At 45.5% G+C, this 18,672-nt stretch overlaps 2 protein-coding genes across 2 annotated transcripts; one reads left to right on the plus strand and one right to left on the minus strand.

The window, feature by feature from the left end:
* Positions 1 to 672, minus strand: LOC125528302 (protein LURP-one-related 11-like). The gene has a single exon (XM_048692795.2). It carries the CDS (start codon positions 624 to 626, stop codon positions 36 to 38), a length of 591 nt encoding a protein of 196 aa, XP_048548752.2. The 5' UTR covers positions 627 to 672; the 3' UTR covers positions 1 to 35.
* A 5,784-nt stretch (positions 673 to 6,456) lies between these two features.
* LOC125549080 (protein LURP-one-related 11-like) lies at positions 6,457 to 7,151 on the plus strand. Its single transcript, XM_048712569.2, has one exon. The coding sequence runs from the start codon at positions 6,501 to 6,503 to the stop codon at positions 7,092 to 7,094; it is 594 nt and encodes a 197-aa protein (XP_048568526.2). The 5' UTR covers positions 6,457 to 6,500; the 3' UTR covers positions 7,095 to 7,151.
* Positions 7,152 to 18,672: the final 11,521 nt, after the last annotated feature.

Below are 18,672 nucleotides of genomic sequence, written 5' to 3' on the forward strand. Positions count from 1 at the left end.
AGAAGAAGAGGGTCGCCATTTCAGGCATCCAGGCATCACAAGGAGCGGTCGATGAGGCCACGCACGACGACCAAACCCAGGAAGAGCAGGTGATCCACCTCCGGCGCCACCGTCAGCGTCAGCACGTCGCCCCCCAGCACCACCCCCGCCGGCGTCTGCTTCCGTGCGACCTCTGCCACCACCGCGCCATCCACGCCGCGTACTCTGTACTCCGACTTGTGGGCAGAGCACCCGTCGATCGTGTAGCACGTCCCCGCGCCGCCGTGCATCGCTACGGCAGCTCCGCCCTTCTCGGCCCGCCGCACGCTGAACCACGGCGTGGCCTCCTCCTCCTGGCCGCCGTTGTGGGCGCACCGGCAGACCTCCCACCTCCTGAACATGCCGAAGCCCTTGCGCCTGATCCTGATGAGGGCGTTGCCGGCGCGGTCCATGAAGAAGACCTCGCGGCCGCCCCTGCAGCCGTAGTTGTCGACGCGGAAGGCGACGGCGCCGTCGGGGCCGTACACCGTGCAGCCGTTGCCGTTGAAGACCAGCGACTTCATCCACACCGTGTACGCCTGCTGGCTCCGTTGATCATCGGAGGACGACGGTGAGGCCGCGGCAGCGAGGGGCTGGATCTTGGCCATGGACGAGAGAGATTGGTCTACTTTAACGTTGAGATGAGATGAGCTAAGATGATTGGGATGGTGGGCATCAGTGGCTGGTTTGGCCTATTTATAGGTGCTTATACTCTGTTAACTATCGGAGGGTCATTAGTTTATGGCGCTGTAGGCGTCACTGGTTAGGATAGAATAGTGCTACACCAAAGTTGTTTATGCTCCATCTAGCACCGCACTAGTCAGCAACTCAGCATGCAGTTGCCGCCACGTTTATATAGTGTGTTGTTTGTTTGGGCTAAAACTTTTTAGATGACATGGCAATACGGCATAGCGATAGAGGTTAACGAAACTTTCAGAAATACTGCCTAACATTTCTCTCCATTGCATTGCACAACAGACATCATTAGCTAGGTGCACATACATGTGGCACACCACTTCAAAGTGTGGCTTCTTCACATGCACTGCACAAAAATTATACTCCCCCCCACCGGCGGAGCTAGACGAAGATGTCAGGGCGGGGGCTAAAGAGAAAAGCGAATGCTTGGGGGACTAATTACTACACTCTCTGGTATTTAAGATCCCAAAATATATTTTTCTTCAGTGCTTACATCAAGGCTGGGGGATACACATAGCTCTGCCGTTGCTCCCTCCGTCCCATACTAAAGTGAGAATAAAAAAATTGCTACTGCTGCTACTTACCATAATCATAGTTTGGAGGTAAAAAGAACTGTAGGATTAGGGTCTGCTTGGATTGGGTGTAAACTACAAGCAATCCAAGCAGGACTAAGTGTAAATTTTGTGAGTCACTGGTATTTAGTTCAAACTTGCGCTAGAACCGAGAAACACACAAAATTCACTCGCTCCAAGCACCAACATTCAATTTGCAAATGGATGTGAAGAGGAAAGACCAGTGTGGTCGATACATGCAACTTGGCCCTAAACGCTCTGGCTCTGCAACGCAACACATGAACCGTCTAGCTTTCCTAACACATGAAGCTCGAACATGGATCCAATATCCAAGTCGCAATGTGTAGCATGTGCGATTACTTGGACCTCGACGTCGATGATGGAGTGTCCCATGGATTTTTCTATTTGGTGAGCATCTAATCTATAAAGCGGGTCCGGCAATCGTACGTATGCATAACGAGTCGATGATAGGTACTCCTTGTTGCATTGCACCTAATTAAGCTGCTAGTTCAAAAAGCTAGCAAGGTTTAGCTAACGATCGATCTAATCGCCGTTCTTGTGTTCGTTCCCTTTCGTTTTCTCTGATGTCACTCCACGCAGCTAGGACCGCGACCCACATCATGAACTAATTGCTTCACAACAACAGTTATCCACACATGGCAATTGACATAGTAACAGAAAAATAAGCTTCATTCATAGTTTGCCCTGATCTAACTAGATTGGTGCGCATGAGTTCATTTCCTGCATGCTAACGGCAGTTTGTGATGATGTCCTAATTAAAATGGATATGGATGCCACGCATGCATGGTGCTGAATATATTTATTGCTCGATTAGCCCAACTCAGAAGAACAACGAAAAAAGATGGCCGGAGATGCAGTGTTAAAACAAAGCAAGGGCATGCGACGAAATCGGGAGCCTTTTGCAGATTAGCAACTCTGCTAATAATGGAGCATAAACTATATCATTTGGACGGGAGACTTCCGAAGATCATTTTTATTTGTTAATCAGAGAGTAAATCATTTGGAGATAGTATACAAAAAACCGTTCGTACGTATGCCACACTATTTTATTTTATTTTATTTTATTTTACTGGAGACTTCTGAAGATCATTTGTTAATCATTTGGAGATAGCATACAAAAACCGTTCGTACGTATGTGATACACTATTTTACACGAGACAGAGAGAGGGAATCTTGAGGAGGTGAGCTTGCTGACCGAATCGATGCGCTTTCTCTCCAAGATATGGAAATAATAAACAAAAAATGACACCTCAGCGATTGGATCAGAATAGTGCTAGCACAAGTCTACGACAGTAGTGACATCCACGGAGAGCGCACGTTTATCATCAAAAATCATTGTGCTTCGGACACTTCAGTTGCTTGCCTGCGAAGTACGAATTTCGTGCAGAAAAATTTGGGTTGACATTTTAGGATGAAACACGCTCAATTAAAACACAAAATTCGTTTGAAACAAGCTAGCAGATTTAAACACTGTGGTCCTTCAGCTAGCACTCAGTAGAAATGATTTGCTTGTAATTATGCTTAACCATAAGGGTGGCGTGTTGGCTCTTGAATCAATTTTGTCAATAAGAATGTTATTTGTCCCGCAAGCATGAAAATGTTTTTTTTGTGGTAAAATCATGAAAATGATTAGAACTTCAATTTTGATACAGCAGTACATACTGTTTTTTAAGGAGGTTAAACCCCCGGGCTCTGCATCAATTGATACACGCAACCATCTTTATTAATTATTTCATAAATGTCTGACAAGAATATACATCAATCCACCCGGAGTCATCACTCACACCTACGAAATTGATAATGTGAAGTGCTCTCACTCCACATATCTAAAACCGATGTCGTCGCCAATCCATCCAGATAACAGTAGTATGTACTGTGTAAAGCTGTTTATATTCTCTAGAAAAAAGGGCGTCAAGCTTCTATATATACTCCTAACTCACATGTAAGAAGGAGGAATTGTTTAATCTATTATTGTTTTGGACTCAGGTTGGTAAAAAGAATATAGTGAACTGGCGAGGAGCTGATCTATGGAACAAGACGCGGAGCAAGTCAGCAGTCACACACATCGTTTATTCGACACACTTTCCTATCTTTGAGAAGTCTCAAGTGTAGCGCATCGAACGCAGCACTGCTCACGTTTGAACAGATTCTCACCTCAACAAGAACGTGCAAATGAAAGAGCACCATATTCCATATACTTAAAGATGCTCGATCGGCAAGATACACGTGTACAGAGTACAATCAATGTACTTGTGTAGCATCATCACTTTGCAAAAGACAAACAAAGCGACGGACGGAGCTTGTAGAGTATCTGATTCTGATCCCTGCAGGTTAGCCATGTACTTAAACATATATGTATAGTTTATTGGAATTAACACTTGTGAACATTGTATGCACGCCAAATGTATCCCTAAAGAACTCATCGTTGACACACATATCTAACCCGTATTATAATTCACAAGCACGTTCTAGCAGCTGGCTAGACGTGTTTCCATAATTCTATTATAAATGAGAAATATAGCTCATTATTTTGTTTTCTAAATATGAGAGTAGAGTATCTTTTATTTTCCAACTAAGAACAAAGGGGTGGGTGTTTGCTTAGCTATATCATAACTTGGTCAGTGTATTATAAATTTCCACGATGATGCGCTTGCCTATGGTTCACTTGAGAATTGAGCCACTTGACTAAGAAATAACTATTTTCTTAATTCTAGATAGCCGTCTGATTAAGAATTATTATTTTTTGCACTTGCAAGAATCTAGATGTCCTGATCGAATCATTATTAGTGGCGACATCAACAGTATATTTATTTATTATTTTCCCAGGAAATAACACAACAATAGAATTTGTATTATTTTTGTTCCTCGCACATTAAAACAAGTGTATACTTGTAAGTAACTAACGTTACCCAAAAGTCCAATGATTCACAATCTTTACGTTGATGGTCCCTTAAATATTTTCTCTAACTAGTATTACCATCCAGATATATTAACACATCTTCCAGAGGGCGAAAATGAGTCAAAGCAGATAGCTCCGAGCCCAATTGGTTTGTATGAAAGTTACAAGATGAAAACAAGATTGTGAGTGACATCCGAATGACGGAATTAGAATACTAACTCAGAAAAAAAGAGAGTACATATAGACATATGCTACCGAAAGGTTCTGTCCAAAAAATATGTATTTGAGAAACATGAAACTATACATACACATAGTCACCGATCCTAATTATATTTCATATCCTAATTCAAACACGTGCGCCTAGGGTAGTGTGCATTTATCGATACATAGCTCGAGAGTTTAATCTCATTTCTCATTTCTTTTTAAAAAATAAAGCATGTGTGCCATGTGCAAAAGTAGTAACAAATTTGGCCGCGCTGTTCAATTTTCAATATTCTTTTTCGACCCCAGTTTTTATTTTGTGTACGTGGTTCAAATCATGAATATTATTATTATCAAAATAGTAATAAAATGCTTTTATTCGGTAAAATGATTGACAACATATATTTATGGTTTGTTGGCACAATGAATACAAAACAATGAAACTAGTGTGTGTGTGTGTGGGGGGGGGGGGGGGGGGGGTCCAACCATATACGAAAATCAAGCACAGACAGTTGACATCCCTATTAACAAAAGTAGAATCTACCAAAACATTTTGGTCAAATAAAGACGTAGGAAAGGACTAGAGCATGTTAAGGGAGTCCGTACACTCTTTAAGCAAGGATTAGTTGGGGTCCCCGCAAAAAAGGGATTCGTTGATGTTTGGAGCCTAAATTGTTTAATAAGTGGGGCTAATCAGGGATCAGATCCGAACTGTGCTTGCTCGATCCTTTAATTTTCCTCTAACTTTCTAGAGGGCCGATCCACGATGTGATGTGTACATCGCATAGTATACCATATGTACACTCTCGCACGCGGTGTGTATGTTTCTCAATCAAAAAAAACAAATGTTCAGCCTGCTCCACACGAACATACGATCGGAGCATGAACGCGTAAAGAAATTCTCTTTCTCGTCGAGGTAAATGCCCAACGAAACTAGGGGCACCACTGTTCGATCACGTCCACGCTTCCAGGTGTCGGTCATCTCCACCAAGCGGTCAGCTTGGTAAGCTACCTACCCCGCAAAAAAAAAGGTGTCGGTCATCTCCTGTTCATAAAAAAGGCCAATGATCTGGTCAACGAGTTTCATTGTCTCTGCTGGCTGATTCCGCTCCCATTCCAGTACAAAATATGGTACTGTAACATGTATGGAGGGTTTATACGTGCTCCGCAGAATAATTGACGTTACAAATTAGTGATCTTCAAAACGCTCTATTATTGACAGAGTCGTCGCTGATCTGCGCATGGTTCCCAATTTGTGGATGGCATCTGCTTTGTTTAATTAATAGCACTGCGTTGCCCTTGTCCTTGTTAGCTGGAAGCTAAAGAATTATGCTCAGATCAGAAGCGTGCATATCCATTTTCTGTCATCGCTACTGAACAACCAATTGTCCAAAGAGCTGGGACCTGATTACACAAATCCAGGAATACTACATTGTGACAAAAAAAAGTGACTTATTTTTATTCAGTTATGCCATGTGTCGATAAGCGATGTTATAAACTAAGTTGAGGGTCACCGGCAGCCCGACATCAGAGAGGGGGGGAGGACGACTGAAGCTTTATCGCCCACGGTCCAGAACAGTCCATGGACTGGAAGACGAGAGAAAACTAGGAGTAGAACTAAAACTGGCCTGGCTGTTTAATTTGGCGCAGGTACTTATCCTTCCTTGAGCGTACATTGTCAAAACAATCTATTTTCGGACAAGTGTTCCAAATAGAACGATCATCATTTTAAAATGCAAGTGTACACATATGTTCTGCATTGCATTATATCACGGTTTAATTTGTTCCAGGTTTCAACCGCATGCGTTGGATCGATGTTGTGCAAAACAAATTGGAACTGCTACCGTAGAAGCACTAGCAAAACGTGATGCTAATCGGATGCTGACTAGGAGCAGTACATTAGTACTACTAGATGGAGCATAAACAACTTTGGTGTGCGGCACTATTATATCCTTACGCATGACGCACACACTGCCATTAGCAAAGTAGTTCAAGCATCTATAAATAGATGAAACCAACCACTGCAGCCACCATCCCAATCATCGCAACAGCAGCAGCAGAGCAGAGCTATCTTCTTCTTCCATCTCTCGTCGATGGCCAAGATCCAGCCCCTTCCATCCTCTCCCTGCTCCATCTCTTCCTCCGATGATCACCAGCAGGGCAGACAGGCGTACACGCTCTGGATGAAGTCGCTGGTGTTCAACGGCAACGGCTGCGCGGTGTACGGCCCAGACGGCGCCGTCGCCTTCCGCGTCGACAACTACGGCTTCAGGGGCGGCCGCGAGGTCCTCTTCATGGACCGCGCCGGCAACGCCCTCATCAGGATCAGGCGCAAAGGCTTCGGCATGTTCAGGAGGTGGGAGGTCTGCCGGTGTGCCCACGACGGAGGCGAGGGGGACGAGGCGACTCCTTGGTTCAGCGTGCGCCGGGCCGAGAAGGGCGGGGCCGCAGTCGCGATGCACGACGGCGCGGGGACGTGCTACACGATGGACGGATGCTCACGCAAGCCGGAGTACAGAATCCGCGACGTCGATGGCATGGTCGTGGCCGAGGTGGCGCGGAAGCAGACGGCGGCGGGTGTGGTGCTCGGAGACGACGTGCTGACGCTGACGGTGGGGCCGGAGGTGGGCCACCTGCTCGTCTTGGGCTTGGTCGCCGTGCGTGGTCTCATGAACGGATCCATGTGATAGATGCATGCAAAGGGTGTTCGTTCTCCGGTTCTCCTGGTCAAAAATCTCGACTTTTGAACATCTAGTTTAGAGTAGCCAAGAGTTTGTTTCGCACGGACATTTAGAAACCATTTTGGGAACATTTTTAGCCAAACTGAGGACATGAAAACTCTTTTTGATGGATGGTTTTTCACCCTTTATCAAGGGTTGTTCGACGAAATTCTTGTAGACGTATACATGTGGTAACATAATTATAGATGTTTTCTATTTGGATGGAACGCAACAACAATTTAACAAGTCAGAGCCAGATTCTTTTGAGGATGGGATGCCATGAAAAGGAAATACCATATGGTTGGATGGACTTGGGCTGTTCACTTGCAAGAAGATGAATATATTACTTCTCATGAAATGGTGTTTGAAGCTTTCTTAGAATCCCACGGGGTTGTGGGTGACGATCTTAAATTAGTTTAGATACTAAATTTGCGGTAGGCAACGGATGGGACACTTTTTTCTAGTTCACCAAATGGCTTAGTACAACGCCCCTTCGTGAGAAATACCCTCACCTCTTTGTCCTAGCCTCTGAGCCTACAATTAGTGTTACCAAGATTTTGCAAGACAAGTGAGTCAACATCAAGTTTAAGTGCAACCTCAATTAACTGAGTGCTAGGAAATTGGGATTTGCTCTGTGGGGAGTTGGTTTGAGTTACCCTTAATGACAACACCGATACAACCTCATCGGAGTTGGAAGCATAAGGTCACTACTTGTTTGACACGAGAAAAATATTTAGGGACTCCGGGGAGAAGGGAAGAAGGGAGTGTGTTTCTCTCATACGCTGGGAAAAACAATGAGTATGCGGGCGTGCCAGTGCATTGTAGTACACAAAGAAAATAAGGTACGGGAAGCATGTATTTCATTAATCTCGTTGGAGAAATAAAATTACAAGATCCCATAATAAAAATGTGCGCTCCATGGCCTACTAGCGCGGCCGGGCTGACTATGGCGATTGTATGATCTCCTGGTTCCCGAGGCCTCGGAAGGCTCCCGGTTAATTACTCCCGCGGGTTGCTCCGCGAGATACCTCCGATTGAGCTGTGTGGTCGTCTTCGTCATCTTCGCTTCGTGTTCTCCATGCATGATGATGGTGATGTGTGTGTGGGCGGCGCCAGAGCCCGTGTCCTCTCGGTACACGCGCCGCGTGTAGCGTAGCCTTTGCGATGGCCACGCTCGCCCTCGCCGTCGTGCCTCGTCGGTCTTCGCGACGTTGGAGGAGTTGTTGTTGTTGGGGTAGCATGGATCACGCTCGGCTCGGACTTCTCGACGACCAGTAGCTTCTCGGGGTGTACAAGGGTCTACACCCTACGGGAGTAATTGTCGATGGAGACCGCCGTCGGTGTATGACCGTCGCGTTGCTCGCGCCAGCATGCCTGAGTGGTCGACACCTCGTCCCGGCCAGACGCCGAGTCCACGGCAGTCGGTGTCGTCAAGGCGTCGTCTCACGAGTTCGTAGAGGAGCAGTGTTGTCGTTGAAGTTGCATCGCCTCGCCGTCGCATCTTGTCTTCGGACCAAATAGACATATTTCTCTTCATCCACCGGCGAGCAGGGCGGTGGCACCATCTTCTAAGGAGGCCACAGACCGCCACGTGGTCGACATAAGCTTCTTCCTGCTCGGATGACGACACCGAACTAAATGTCTTCGTCTTCTCTAAGCGCTCGATGTAGACGATGGTGATGATGTTGCAGAACGTAGGAGAGCTTGGTCACGAGTCATCTCGCGTGAGGGCTCCGATGGCTTTTCCGGTCGACGAAAGGTTGACAAACATGCCATCCTGCCATCAAATGACTACGTGCATGGCCCATGCGCGCGCAATGGCCACTTCGTGGTGCACAGCAACACAAAGATGATTTCACCGGCAAGAGGTAGACTAGAAACTTAGCGACAAGGCTAGGCATCTGTCGTCATACGTGGCCGTCTCCAGTGATTGCCAGCCGGCGATCAGTCTTCATGCGTGCACTGGTGCTGGGCCTTATACGTGCACCTGTACATAGTGTACTCCGTCTCACGATGTTCAGCTCTTCTCCGGGTACACCACAGGCGGGGAGGTCCTACTGGGCCGGCCCACACCGAAATACTGTAGCGCAAAAACATACAGAAAAAGCAGGGGTCGACAGGGATCGATCTCACGCCACGACGGTAATGCAAGAGACTAGCTACCACTGTATCACTGGAGTGCTAATAATCGAAAGCAGCGTGCATTTCTAAATAACTATCGCGCACAAAAAGTTCACCAGTTAAAAAAAGGGTGACGAATTTAAATGGAAAAAGTTCATCGTTTTGAAAAAAAGTTCATCAATTTTGAAAAAAAGTTCATTGTTTTGGAAAAAAAATCATAGATTTTGGGAAAAAGTTCATCGAATCTGAAAAAAGTTCATCGTTTTAGAAAAAATTCATAAAATTTGAAAAAAGGTTCATTGATTTCTAAAATAGTTCATCAACTTTGAAAATAGTTCGCCGAATCTGAAAAAAGTTCATTGGATTTGAAAAAAAGTTCATCGGATTTCGAAAAAAAGTTCCTTGGATCTAAAAGAAGTTCATCGGATTAAAAAAAAGTTCATCGGATTTCAAAAAAAAGTTCAACGAAATTGCAAAGGAATTTATTGATTTCGAAAAAGGTTCACAGAATTTGAAAAAGGATGGGGTGAAAAGAAAAATAAAAAACTGAACTTACGTAGATAATAAATAAGTGGGCTAAAAACGGATTTAACAGAAGCGATCACGGCCGGGTGGCTAGAACGTAGCGCTCGCAGCGGCGAGGTACTGGGTTCGATCCCTCGGTCATGCACTTTTTGTTGACGTTTCTCTATAAACAGAAGAAGAAAAAAAAAGCAAATCGGGCCGAGCACACTGCACCGGCATCAAAGTTAGGCCTCGTCATCCTCAACCAAGACATAGGGCAGCATAGTATGCTGTGCTCCGCAGCTTCGTCCTTCAGGGCACGAGCTCGATGTAGCGAGCGAAGGGTGTGTGATGATGGCTATCTTCGTGGCATCCACCTCCATGGCAGTGGCTTGGCGACGTCGGCGGTGGGCGGCATCTCGGCGAGCTCTATGTCAACACCTTCACCGCGCCGCCATGACAAGGTAGATGTGAGTGGTGATGATGATTTTGTTGGAAATATGCCCTAGAGGCAATAATAAAAGTATTATTATTATATTTATTTTTTCATGATAATTGTCTTTATTCATGCTATAACTGTATTATCCGGAAATCGTAATACACGTGTGAATACATAGACCATAATATGTCCCGAGTAAGCCTCTAGTTGACTAGCTCGTTGATCAACAGATAGTCATGGTTTCCTGGCTATGGACATTGGATGTCATTGATAACGGGATCACATCATTAGGAGAATGATGTGATGGACAAGACCTAATCCTAAGCATAACACAAGATCGTGTAGTTCGTTTGCTAGAGCTTTTCCAATGTCAAGTATCTTTTCCTTTGACCATGAGATCGTGTAACTCCCGGATACCGTAAGAGTGCTTTGGGTGTATCAAACGTCACAACGTAACTGGGTGACTATAAAGGTGCACTACAGGTATTTCCGAAAGTGTCTGTTGGGTTGACACGGATCGAGACTGGGATTTGTCACTCCATATAACGGAGAGGTATCACTGGGCCCACTCGGTAATGCATCATCATTATGAGCTCAAGGTGACCAAGTGGTTGATCACGGGATCATGCATTACGGTACGAGTAAAGTGACTTGCCGGTAACGAGACTGAACAAGGTATTGGGATACCGACGATCGAGTCTCGGACAAGTGACATACCGATTGACAAAGGGAATTGTATGCGGGGTTGATTAAATCCTCGACATCGTGGTTCATTCGATGAGATCATCGTGGAGCATGTGGGAGCCAACATGGGTATCCAGATCCCGCTGTTGGTTATTGACCGGAGAGTCGTCCCGGTCATGTCTGCATGTCTCCCGAACCCGTAGGGTCTACACACTTAAGGTTCGGTGACGCTAGGGTTGTGAAGATATGTGTATGCAGTAACCCGAATGTTGTTCGGAGTCCCGGATGAGATCCCGGACGTCACAAGGAGTTCCGGAATGATCCGAAGGTAAAGAATTATATATAGGAAGTGCTGTTTCGGCCATCGGGACAAGTTTCGGGGTTATCGGTATTGTACCGGGACCACCGGAGGGGTCCCGGGGGCCCACCGGGTGGGGCCACCTGTCCCGGGGGGCCACATGGGCTGTAAGGGGTGCGCCCTAGAGGCAATAATAAAAGTATTATTATTATATTTATTTTTTCATGATAATTGTCTTTATTCATGCTATAACTGTATTATCCGGAAATCGTAATACACGTGTGAATACATAGACCATAATATGTCCCAAGTAAGCCTCTAGTTGACTAGCTCGTTGATCAACAGATAGTCATGGTTTCCTGGCTATGGACATTGGATGTCATTGATAACGGGATCACATCATTAGGAGAATGATGTGATGGACAAGACCTAATCCTAAGCATAGCACAAGATCGTGTAGTTCGTTTGCTAGAGCTTTTCCAATGTCAAGTATCTTTTCCTTTGACCATGAGATCGTGTAACTCCCGGATACCGTAAGAGTGCTTTGGGTGTATCAAACGTCACAACGTAACTGAGTGACTATAAAGGTGCACTACAGGTATTTCCGAAAGTGTCTGTTGGGTTGACACGGATCGAGACTGGGATTTGTCACTCCATATAACGGAGAGGTATCACTGGGCCCACTCGGTAATGCATCATCATTATGAGCTCAAGGTGACCAAGTGGTTGATCACGGGATCATGCATTACGGTACGAGTAAAGTGACTTGCCGGTAACGAGACTGAACAAGGTATTGGGATACCGACGATCGAGTCTCGGGCAAGTGACATACCGATTGACAAAGGGAATTGTATGCGGGGTTGATTAAATCCTCGACATCGTGGTTCATTCGATGAGATCATCGTGGAGCATGTGGGAGCCAACATGGGTATCCAGATCCCACTGTTGGTTATTGACCGGAGAGTCGTCCCGGTCATGTCTGCATGTCTCCCGAACCCGTAGGGTCTACACACTTAAGGTTCGGTGACGCTAGGGTTGTGAAGATATGTGTATGCAGTAACCCGAATGTTGTTCGGAGTCCCGGATGAGATCCCGGACGTCACAAGGAGTTCCGGAATGATCCGAAGGTAAAGAATTATATATAGGAAGTGCTGTTTCAGCCATCGGGACAAGTTTCGGGGTTATCGGTATTGTACCGGGACCACCGGAGGGGTCCCGGGGGCCCACCGGGTGGGGCCACCTGTCCCGGGGGGCCACATGGGCTGTAAGGGGTGCGCCTTGGCCTAGATGGGCCAAGGGCACCAGCCCCAAAAGCCCATGCGCCTAGGGTTCCACTTAAGGGAAGAGTCCCAATGGTGGAAGGCACCTCTAGGTGCCTTGGGGGGGAGGGAAACCTCCCCTTGGCTGCCGCACCTAGGAGATTGGATCTCCTAGGCTGGCGCAACCCCCCCCCCCCCTTGGCCCTCCTATATATAGTTGAGGAGAGGGAGGACTTCATACCTCAGCCTTGGCGCCTCCCTCTCTCCTCGTTACGTCTCTCTCTCGTAGTATAGGCGAAGCCCTGCTACTGTGACGCCCTGCATCCACCACCACGCCGTCGTGCTGCTGGATCTTCATCAACCTCTCCTCCCCCCTTGCTGGATCAAGAAAGGAGGAGACGTCATCCGCTCCGTACGTGTGTTGAACGCGGAGGTACCGTCCGTTCGGTGCTAGGATCTCTGGTGATTTGAATCACGTCGTGTTCGACTACATCAACCCCGTTCTTCGAACGCTTCCGCTCGCGATCTACAAAGGTATGTAGATGCATCTAATCACTCGTTGCTAGATGAACTCCTAGATGGATCTTGGTGAAACGAGTAGGAAATTTTTTGTTTTCTGCTACGTTCCCCAACAGTGGCATCATGAGATAGGTCTATGCGTAGTTCTCTTGCGCGAGTAGAACACAATTTGTTGTGGGCGTAGATGTTGTCAACTTTCTTGCCGCTACTAGTCTTATCTTGCTTCAACGGTATTGTGGGATGAAGCGGCCCGGACCAACCTTACACGTATGCTTACGTGAGACCGGTTCCACCGACTAACATGCACAAGTTGCATAAGGTGGCTGGCGGGTGTCTGTCTCTCCTACTTTAGTTGGAGCAGATTCGATGAACAGGGTCCTTATGAAGGGTAAATAGAAGTTGACAAATCACGTTGTGGCTTTCACGTAGGTAAGAAAACGTTCTTGTTAGAACCCTACTTCAGCCACGTAAAACCTGCAACAACAATTAGAGGACGTCTAACTTGTTTTTGCAGCAAGTGCTTTGTGATATGATATGGCCAAAGTTGTGATGAATGATGAATGATCTATATGTGATGTATGAGATGTTCATGCTATTGTACAAGGAATCACAACTTACATGTCGATGAGTATGATGGTGACAGGATGATCATGGAGCCCCAAGATTGAGATCAAAGGAGCTATGTGATATTGGCCATATCATGTCACTATTATTATTTGATTGCATGTGATGTTTATCATGTTTTGCATCTTGTTTACTTAGAACGACGGTAGTAAATAAGATGATCCCTTACAACAATTTCAAGAAGTGTTCTCCCCTAACTGTGCACCGTTGCTACAGTTCGTCGTTTCGAAGCACCACGTGTTAATCGGGTATGATAGATCCTTACGTTCACATACAACGGGTGTAAGACAGTTTTACACATGCAAAAACACTTAGGGTTAACTTGACGAGCCTAGCATGTACAGACATGGCCTCGGAACACAGAGACCGAAAGGTCGAACACGAGTCGTATGGAAGATACGATCAACATGAAGATGTTCACCGGCGATGACTAGTCCGTCTCACGTGTTAATCGGACACGGCCTAGTCGACTCGGATCGTGTAACACTTAGATGACTAGAGGGATGTCTAATCTGAGTGGGAGTTCATTAATAATTTGATTAGATGAACTTAATTATCATGAACTTAGTCTAAAATCTTTACAATATGTCTTGTAGATCAAATGGCCAACGTTGTATTCAATTTCAACGCGTTCCTAGAGAAAACCAAGCTGAAAGACGATGGCAGCAACTATACGGACTGGGTTCGGAACCTGAGGATCATCCTCATAGCTGCCAAGAAAGATTATGTCCTACAAGCACCGCTAGGTGATCCACCCGTCCCACAGAACCAAGACGCTATGAACGCTTGGCAGACACGTACTGATGACTACTCCCTCGTTCAGTGCGGCATGCTTTACAGCTTAGAGCCGGGGCTCCAAAAGCGTTTTGAGAGACATGGAGCATATGAGATGTTCGAAGAGCTAAAAATGGTTTTTTAAGCTCATGCCCGGATCGAGAGATATGAAGTCTCCGATAAGTTCTTCAGCTGGAAGATGGAGGAAAATAGTTCTGTCAGTGAGCACATACTCACTATGTCTGGGTTACATAACCGCTTGACTTAGCTGAGAGTTGATCTCCCGGATGATGCGGTCATTGACAGAATCCTTCAGTCGCTTCCACCAAGCTACAAGAGCTTTGTGATGAACTTCAATATGCAGGGGATGGTAAAGACCATTCCTGAAGTATTTGCTATGCTGAAATCAGCAGAGGTAGAAGTCAAGAAGGAACATCAAGTGTTGATGATGAATAAAACCACTAAGTTCAAGAAGGGCAAGGGTAAAAAGAACTTTAAGAAGGACGGCAAGGAAGTTGCTGCGCCCGGCAAGCAAGCTGTCGAGAAGAAGTCAAAGAATGGACCCAAGCCTGAGACAAAGTGCTTTTATTGCAAAGGGAAGGGTCACTGGAAGCGGAACTGCCCCAAATACTTAGCGGACAAGAAGGCCGGCAACACCAAAGGTATATTTGATATACATATAATTGATGTGTACCTTACCGGTGCTCGTAGTAACTCCTGGGTATTTGATACCGGTGCCGTTGCTCATATTTGTAACTCACAGCAGGAGCTGCGGAATAAACGGAGACTGGCGAAGGACGAGGTGACGATGCGCGTCGGGAATGGTTCCAAGGTCGATGTGATCGCCGTCGGCACGCTACCTCTACATTTACCTATGGGATTAGTTATAAACCTCAATAATTGTTATTTAGTGCCATGTTTGAGCATGAACATTGTATCAGGATCTTGTTTAATACGAGATGGCTACTCATTTAAATCCGAGAATAATGGTTGTTCTCTTTATATGAAAGATATGTTTTATGGTCATGCTCCGATAGTCAATGGTTTATTCTTAATGAATCTCGAGCGTATTACTACACATATTCATAGTGTGAGTACCAAAAGATGTAAGGTTGATAATGATAGTCCCACATACTTGTGGCACTGCCGCCTTGGTCACATAGGTGTCAAACGCATGAAGAAGCTCCATGCAGATGGACTTTTAGAGTCTCTTGATTATGAATCATTTGACACGTGCGAACCATGCCTCATGGGAAAAATGACCAAGACTCCGTTCTCAGGAACAATGGAGCGAGCAACCAACTTATTGGAAATCATACATACTGATGTGTGCGGTCCAATGAGTGTTGAGGCTCGCGGTGGCTATCGTTATGTTCTCACCCTCACTGATGACTTGAGTAGATATGGGTATGTCTACTTAATGAAACACAAGTCTGAAACATTTGAAAAGTTCAAGGAATTTCAGAGTGAGGTTGAGAATCAACGTGACAGGAAAATCAAGTTTCTACGATCAGATCGTGGAGGAGAATACTTGAGTCATGAATTTGGCACACACTTAAGAAAATGTGGAATAGTTTCACAACCCACGCCGCCTGGAACACCTCAACGTAATGGTGTGTCCGAACGTCGTAATCGCACTCTATTAGATATGGTACGATCTATGATGTCTCTTACCGATTTACCGCTATCTTTTTGGGGCTATGCTTTAGAGACTGCCGCATTCACTTTAAATAGGGCTCTGTCGAAATCCGTTGAGACGACACCGTATGAATTATGGTTTGGGAAGAAACCTAAGCTGTCGTTTCTAAAAGTTTGGGGATGCGATGCTTATGTCAAGAAACTTCAACCTGAAAAGCTCGAACCCAAGTCGGAAAAATGCGTCTTCATAGGATACCCTAAAGAAACTGCTGGGTATACCTTCTACCTCAGATCCGAAGGCAAGATCTTTATTGCCAGGAATGGATCCTTTCTAGAGAAAGAGTTTCTCTCGAAAGAAGTAAGTGGGAGGAAAGTAGAACTTGATGAAGTATTGCCTCTTGAACCGGTAAATGGCGCAACTCAAGAAAATGTTTCTGAGGTGCCTGCACCGACTAGAGAGGAAGTTATTCATGATGATCAAGATACTTCTGATCAAGCTCCTACTGAAATTCGAAGGTCCACAAGAACACGTTCCGCACCAGAGTGGTACGGCAACCCTGTCTTGGAAATCATGTTGTTAGACAACGGTGAACCTTCGAACTATGAAGAAGCGATGGCGGGACCGGATTCCGACAAATGGCTAGAAGCCATGAAATCCGAGATAGGATCCATGTATGAGAACGAAGTATGGACTTTGACTGACTTGCCCGTTGAACGACGAGCCATAGAAAATAAATGGATCTTTAAGAAGAAGACAGACGCGGATGGTAATGTGACCATCTATAAAGCTCGGCTTGTCGCTAAGGGTTATCGACAAGTTCAAGGGGTTGACTACGATGAGACTTTCTCACCGGTAGCGAAGCTAAAGTCCGTCCGAATCATGTTAGCAATTGCCGCATTCTACGATTATGAAATATGGCAAATGGACGTCAAAACGGCATTCCTTAATGGTTTCCTTAAGGAAGAATTGTATATGATGCAGCCGGAAGGTTTTGTCGATCCTAAGAATGCTGACAAGGTGTGCAAGCTCCAACGCTCGATTTATGGGCTGGTGCAAGCATCTCGGAGTTGGAACATTCGCTTTGATGAGATGATCAAAGCATTTGGGTTTACGCAGACTTATGGAGAAGTCTGCGTTTACAAGAAAGTGAGTGGGAGCTCTGTAGCATTCCTCATACTATATGTAGATGACATACTTTTGATGGGAAATGATATAGAACTCTTGGACAGCATCAAGGCCTACTTGAATAAGAGTTTTTCAATGAAGGACCTTGGAGAAGCTGCTTATATATTAGGCATCAAGATCTATAGGGATAGATCGAGACGCCTCATAGGTCTTTCACAAAGCACATACCTTGATAAGATTTTGAAGAAGTTCAAAATGGATCAGTCCAAGAAAGGGTTCTTGCCTGTTTTGCAAGGTATGAAATTGAGCTCGGCTCAATGCCCGACCACGGCAGAAGATATAGAAGAGATGAGTGTCATCCCCTATGCCTCAGCCATAGGTTCTATTATGTATGCCATGCTGTGTACCAGACCTGATGTAAACCTTGCCGTAAGTTTGGTAGGAAGGTACCAAAGTAATCCCGGCAAGGAACACTGGACAGCGGTCAAGAATATCCTGAAGTACCTGAAAAGGACTAAGGAAATGTTTCTCGTTTATGGAGGTGACGAAGAGCTCGTCGTAAAGTGTTACGTCGGCGCTAGTTTCGACACAGATCTGGATGACTCTAAGTCACAAACCGGATACGTGTATATGTTGAATGGTGGAGCAGTGAGCTGGTGCAGCTGCAAGCAGAGCGTCGTGGCGGGATCTACATGTGAAGCGGAGTACATGGCAGCCTCGAGGCAGCACATGAAGCAATATGGGTGAAGGAGTTCATCACCGACCTAGGAGTCATACCCAATGCGTCGGGGCCAATCAAACTCTTTTGTGACAACAATGGGGCTATTGCACTTGCCAAGGAGCCCAGGTTTCACAAGAAGACAAGGCACATCAAGCGTCGCTTCAACTCCATTCATGAAAATGTTCAAGATGGAGACATAGAGATTTGTAAAGTACATACGGACCTGAATATAGCAGATCCGTTGACTAAACCTCTCCCCAGGGCAAAACATGATCAACACCAGAATTCCATGGGTGTTCGATTCATCACAATGTAACTAGATTATTGACTCTAGTGCAAGTAGGAGACTGTTGGAAATATGCCCTAGAGGCAATAATAAAAGTATTATTATTATATTTCTTTGTTCATGATAATTGTCTTTATTCATGCTATAACTGTATTATCCGGAAATCGTAATACACGTGTGAATACATAGACCATAATATGTCCCTAGTAAGCCTCTAGTTGACTCGCTCGTTGATCAACAGATAGTCATGGTTTCCTGGCTATGGACATTGGATGTCATTGATAATGGGATCACATCATTAGGAGAATGATGTGATGGACAAGACCTAATCCTAAGCATAGCACAAGATCGTGTAGTTCTTTTGCTAGAGCTTTTCCAATGTCAAGTATCTTTTCCTTTGACCATGAGATCGTGTAACTCCCGGATACCGTAAGAGTGCTTTGGGTGTATCAAACGTCACAACGTAACTGGGTGACTATAAAGGTGCACTACAGGTATTTCCGAAAGTGTCTGTTGGGTTGACACGGATCGAGACTGGGATTTGTCACTCCA

The sequence above is a fragment of the Triticum urartu genome, chromosome 3A (assembly GCF_056163025.1).
Source record: "Triticum urartu cultivar PI428250 chromosome 3A, HENAU_Tu73, whole genome shotgun sequence".
NCBI classification, from domain to species: Eukaryota; Viridiplantae; Streptophyta; class Magnoliopsida; order Poales; family Poaceae; genus Triticum; species Triticum urartu.